We start from the raw sequence: 5,944 nt of genomic DNA, 5'->3' as shown, positions 1-5,944 counted from the left end.
TAGGAAAATGACAAGATTACAAAAGTAATTAGAAAATAAAACAGTTTGAACAACCACGATTATGAATACTGGTTTTGTAACAACCGCTATTGGGAATGGTGATTATTTACTTAGAAATCAAATATGCATGTCTTATGCAAATTAATTAATATGTACAGAAGTCAACATAAAAATTTATGAAGATCCAATTACCAATATATGAGATTCAATATATAATGATCAAGAAATAAAATGGGAGACAAGTTGATGTGATATAAGAGTAAAATGAAGGAAGAGAAAGGAGGGAAAGAAAAAATGGGTCATCGAGAACATATTAAAACTCTATTTCTTACACATCTATTACTGTTAAAAAAAACTTTCGACAAGATGGTTTTAACCATACTATGAAAGACCATCAAAAGATGTCGTAATTGGTTACTGGTTTTGTTTGGAATTACTTTAGGGTTTGGTTAACCTCAAACAAAACCACTAACCAATTTACGACCTCATTTAATGGTTTTCCATGATATGGTTAGAATCGTCTCATTGATATCATTTTAACGGTACTGGTTGTGTGAAAAACGAAGTCCCAATAACTAATTCTTTTTTTCCCTTCTTTTTCTTCTCTCATTTCTCTTCCATACTACATCAGCTAATCTTTCTTCTTATTTCTTCCTCATTGAATCTTGAATCTAGTATCTTGGCTATTGAATTTTTATAAATATTTATTTTGATTTTTGTACATTTTAATTAATTTTACTTTTAATTTTTGAGTAAACGATCATTATTTACCAATAATGGTTGTTGCATAATTAATATTCAAAATTACAATTATATTCAAATTATATTATTTTTTAATTTCATGAAACTGTAATAAAATGTTAAAATATCACCCAAAGCTTTTTATGCTTTTATGTAAGAAATCATGGAGTTTTACCTTGAAAAGAAACACCTTCCATTCTCCCATGTAACTCAATCCTTTCCTAAATATCACCTACCATTTATCGTACAATTTCCAATAATATTGCATCTACGGTAAAAAATAAGACACGTCAGTCCATATATTTCAATCGGAGCCTCACGATAAGATGAGTTACATCGTATACCTCCCACGTCAGGACACAAGATTAAATCCTGTGATTTTCTTAGGCCCACTATGGTGTCTACCGCAGTCTTATCACAAGATTCCTCTTACAAGTAGAATCAATTATATCCTGGCCGTCAGATTGTATAGGAACCACCCAAGTATAAAGATTCTAATCCATTTGAATTACCAATATACCCACATCTAATAATATAAATCCATAACCTCACCCACGTCTCCATCACCAACCGATTAAAACCCCCTCCTTTTTAACCGGAAAATCGACAATGACGGGACTCGCTACCGGCGCAATTTTTCTTCTTATTTCTTTATGTGGTATCGCCGCCGCTGGCCGAGACACCGTTGGTGACGTTCTTCGGTTGCCATCGGAGGCTTCCAGGTTTTTCCATAACGATGATAATAGTGATGATGATTCAACTGGAACTAGATGGGCGATCCTCCTTGCCGGATCTAACGGTTACTGGAATTACAGGCATCAGGTCATAATTTACTCTAGCTACATATATTCTTATATTGTGCGTGATTATGATGGTAATTTTTTAGGATAATTAGGTGTGTTTTATTTTTGTTTTGTAATCTTGTTCAGGCAGATGTTTTTCATGCATATCAACTGCTGAGAAAAGGTGGATTAAAGGAAGAAAATATAATTGTTTTCATGTATGATGACATTGCTTATAACTCAGAGAATCCAAGGCGTGGAGTCATCATTAACAGTCCTCAAGGAGAAGATGTTTATAAAGGAGTTCCAAAGGTTTTTTTATTTAAGAAAAAAAAAAAGCTTAGGTTCTTATGTAGATATGAATTTTGTGGAGTCAAGTTATGTGGTTGTTTTGTTTTGGCAGGATTATACCGGTGAAGATGTCACTGTTGGAAACTTTTTTGCTGCTATTCTTGGAAACAAGACTGCTCTTACTGGGGGTAGTGGAAAAGTCGTTGATAGTGGCCCCAATGATCATATTTTCATTTACTATACTGATCATGGAGGTCCTGGGGTGCTAGGTTAGTTTCATATTTCTATATACACACTGATCATTGTCTATTTGTTGTTTCCTTGGATTTACTTCTTAATTGGTTTCATCTAATTATTACATCGAAACCTGAAATTCCAGTAAAATAAATGGATAACTTGTGACTGATGAATTAAAATTTTGAAAACTATTCCAAGAAATGCTATTAGTGAAATGAATTAAAATTTCTATATACACACTGATCATTGTCGTTTAGTGTTACTAGCTTGTTATTTATTAGAATTCTCGTAGGTTTTGCATTTCTGATTGATCAAATAGGCTAAGTAACTTTCATGTGTGGATTTTTTTCAGGTATGCCTACCAATCCTTACCTCTATGCTGATGATTTGATTGATGTCTTAAAAAAGAAGCATGCATCTGGGACCTATAAAAGCTTGGTAATTACAAGCTAGTCTGAGTTAGTCTAGTAGTCCACTTCCAATTTTTCTTGATGGGCTATATCTGTAAAACTGCAGGTGTTTTATCTTGAAGCCTGTGAATCCGGAAGCATCTTTGAGGGTCTTCTTCCTCAAGGTTTAAATATCTATGCAACCACAGCATCAAATGCGGAAGAGAGCAGTTGGGGAACCTATTGTCCCGGAGAGAATCCTAGCCCTCCCCCAGAATATGAAACCTGTTTGGGTGACTTGTACAGTGTTGCTTGGATGGAGGATAGGTATGCATGGTGTTAATTTTGAATTTTATTTTTGTTTAGATGCAAGGAAGTCAGTATTAAATTGTCACACACACCATTCAGTTGTTTTTGCCACTCATCTAATATAAAAGAATAGCAATTATTAGTGAAACAAGAAAACTATCAGCCTATCAGGCATGTAGGATTTACTTTTTGTCAAGGCTGATTAGTGGCCTAGGCTCTCGGATTGATTATCTTGACCCAGTAATCATTTTTCATATGTTCTGCTGGGCTGAAAAATGATTTCAATTTTTTTCCATTCTCCCAAGACAGATATTTTTATATGCAATTTTTTTTTAATAATTTGACCTTGTGAACAGCGACATACACAATTTACAGACGGAAACTTTGCACCAGCAATATGAACTGGTAAGTGCTTGCAAGCCATTTATTTACACTAGACTATTTTGAATATAATCCAAGGAGGGCATCAAATTTGATATTTATTACTTGCCTACAAATCATATGATTTCATTACGGTGCATTTGCAGGTAAAAAGGAGGACTTCCAATGACAATTCTCCCTATGGTTCCCATGTCATGCAATATGGTGATGTAGGACTTAGCAAGGACAACATCTTCCTGTATATGGGTACAAACCCTGCTAATGATAACTTCACTTTCATGGATGAGAACTTGTTGAGGCCTCGTTCTAAAGCTGTTAATCAGCGTGATGCTGATCTTGTCCACTTCTGGGATAAGGTGTTTGTCTTACCTCGTTTGTTCCATTTTGAATTAAAATACTGCCTTTTGGGGACAAATTTTTAGCGCAAAGAGTTATTAATTTTTTTTTTTTTTTTCATGTGCTTGTAAGCCAATGCCCTCTATGGTGTCAGTTGCTTGGTAAGAGCGAGGGTTCTTGGTATTTTGTTAGAAGATTATGAGGGTTAGCCCAGCAAGTAAAGGACATTTTATGGTGGTATTAGAATCTTATCATGAGAGGTGCTCATTGGGGTTGCTGCTGATATAACTTGATTTAGAAAAACATCAAGGCTAAGTTGTTAGGTAGAAAGATAATTCAGTGGAATAATCTTCTTGTAGGATGCTGTGCTTAACTACTACTTTTATATACAAGTATTTTCACATGTTTTTAACCATAGAAATTACCTTTCTGCTTTAGTTCCTTACTCTGTATGTCCTCCATACTTTTCTGCTTTAGTTCCCTTACTCTGTATGTCCTCCATACTGTATGCAGTACCGCAAGGCCCCCGAAGGCTCTTCTAGGAAGGTTGAAGCTCAGAAGCAATTTGTTGAAGCAATGTCACATAGAATGCATATAGACCACAGCATAAAACTTATTGGGAAGCTCCTTTTTGGAATTGAAAAGGCCTCAGAGGTGTTGAATGCCATCCGTCCTGCTGGGCAACCTCTTGTAGATGACTGGGACTGCCTTAAAACACTGGTAAAATTTTATGGTTCTCAGCCTCTGCTTTATCACCGTCTAACCTGTTTGTTCTCTTTGATTGCCAGCCCCGCTGGTGACACATCGAAAGATTCATTTCCTTTTTTGAGAAAATGTCTTCTCTTCTTCTATGCAGGTGAGGACTTTTGAAACACATTGTGGATCCGTATCCCAGTATGGGATGAAACACATGCGATCTCTTGCTAACCTTTGCAATGCTGGAATTGGAAAGGAACAGATGGCCGAGGCATCGGCACAAGCTTGTGTCAGCTTTCCTTCTGGTCCATGGAGCACTCTTCACAAAGGGTTCAGCGCATAATTGAAGCAGAATGTCCTATATAAAAGAAAAATGCTAGGGCTGTGCTGTTTTGCACGTGATCCACCTGTATACAAGTTATTTCGGTGATGTATTCAAATGGTCACTCTCATGATTGCTTGTGTAAATATAAATTAGAAGCACTTCTCTACCGAGATGCGATTTGTAAGGAAAGCACATTTTCCTAAAGATTTCCAGTAAAATCAGCTTATTCATCTTCTTCCGGTGTTTATAACAAAATGCGTTGTAAAACAAGTATTCCAGCAGGCTAGAGGAGGCAGCAGGTTCTCCCGCTTGGGTAATGCCATTCCATTCAATACTAGTAACTATCATAAAGCCGCCACTAATTATCACTGTAAACTGTAAAATACTAAAAAAAACTAGTTCTCCGCCTAAATTTCTAAAGGTTCAACACTAGATAGGCGTGCCCTGGTTTCGCCGCTTTAACACTAACCAAGGATTGGGCTGAGAATTCAGGATACTTGAATCGCCGCGAACCATAAATAAAGAATTATATTTGCCAATATATATATATATATAAACTAAGGATTGAGTCTAGAAGATAAGAGGAGGATGCATATTAGGATACTTTTGTATCGTGGAGAGCTTTTCAAAAATAATTTAATTATACAATAATAAAAATATTCCTGTTTAACAGAACTGATAATATAAAATCAATTGAAAAAAAATATTTTTGAGGTATAATTTTTCCTTTCCAAAAACAAGAGTTATATTACCTGCTAGATCACTGGCCACCGTAAGTGTGTAGAATGGTGGGCTCCAACTCTTATGACCTAATAAGCTCGTTTTTCAATCCTTTACTCAAATGAAAACTTCTAAAAAAAATTCTAGAGATCTCAATAACTTGTTCCTAATCTCAAATCAGACTTTAAGCTTTCAAAAAACAAAAAGACTTAATAAACTTTTTTTTTTATTAAGACGAAGGGCTATAAAAACACCATAATAAAACCTTTCCTGTAAAAAAATATTCACTAACACCAAGAACAACCTTTCTTGTTACCAGATCGTGGCTACAAACATCAAGGAACCGGGAAAAAAATATAAAAACAAAGAATTTAGGGACTATAACAATTTAAAACGCGACTCGTGTACGAGGAAAAAAAGAGGTTGAATATTTATTTTAGCTCCAAATTCCAGCCCTAATGCTTTGATTGTTTCAAATCAATAAAACTAAACTCAATTCTACCAAATTGAGGAATGATCCAACGTTCAAACCTATTTTTGAAATCACAAAAACCCCCACATCAAGCCAACTGAAAAATTCATCAAGCCCAATCCAAGATGAACTCAATATGAAAGGATCAAAATGACAAAACAAACAAAAAGTCAAGTTACAAAAAACTTCAAAGGAATAAAAAAAGAAAAGGAAAACAATGTGGGTAGCTATTGCAATCCATAATAGGCTGTGTCCCTTTCCTATG

General features: G+C 35.2%; 1 protein-coding gene across 1 annotated transcript; it reads left to right on the top strand.

Annotated features, from left to right (window-relative positions):
- The first annotated feature begins 1,280 nt into the window (after nt 1-1,280).
- LOC7463725 (vacuolar-processing enzyme) lies at nt 1,281-4,721 on the top strand. Its single transcript, XM_002324115.4, has 9 exons — nt 1,281-1,563; nt 1,671-1,835; nt 1,927-2,083; nt 2,404-2,489; nt 2,568-2,767; nt 3,106-3,154; nt 3,277-3,486; nt 3,980-4,186; nt 4,323-4,721. The coding sequence occupies exons 1-9, from the start codon at nt 1,351-1,353 to the stop codon at nt 4,503-4,505; spliced, it is 1,470 nt and encodes a 489-aa protein (XP_002324151.2). The 5' UTR covers nt 1,281-1,350; the 3' UTR covers nt 4,506-4,721.
- The last annotated feature ends 1,223 nt before the right edge of the window (nt 4,722-5,944 follow it).

Source organism: Populus trichocarpa, chromosome 18 (assembly GCF_000002775.5).
Source record: "Populus trichocarpa isolate Nisqually-1 chromosome 18, P.trichocarpa_v4.1, whole genome shotgun sequence".
Classification (NCBI taxonomy): Eukaryota; Viridiplantae; Streptophyta; class Magnoliopsida; order Malpighiales; family Salicaceae; genus Populus; species Populus trichocarpa.
The sequence above is the reverse complement of the archived record's forward strand: the minus strand, read 5'-3'. Positions and strand labels throughout refer to the sequence as shown.

Coding starts and splice junctions, on each gene's coding strand:
- LOC7463725 (XM_002324115.4), top strand. CDS start 1,351: ATGACGGGACTCGCTACCGGCGCAATTTTTCTTCTTATTTCTTTATGT. Junction 2,084..2,403: donor TGGAGGTCCTGGGGTGCTAG/GTTAGTTTCATA, acceptor GATTTTTTTCAG/GTATGCCTACCAATCCTTAC. Junction 3,487..3,979: donor TTGTCCACTTCTGGGATAAG/GTGTTTGTCTTA, acceptor TACTGTATGCAG/TACCGCAAGGCCCCCGAAGG.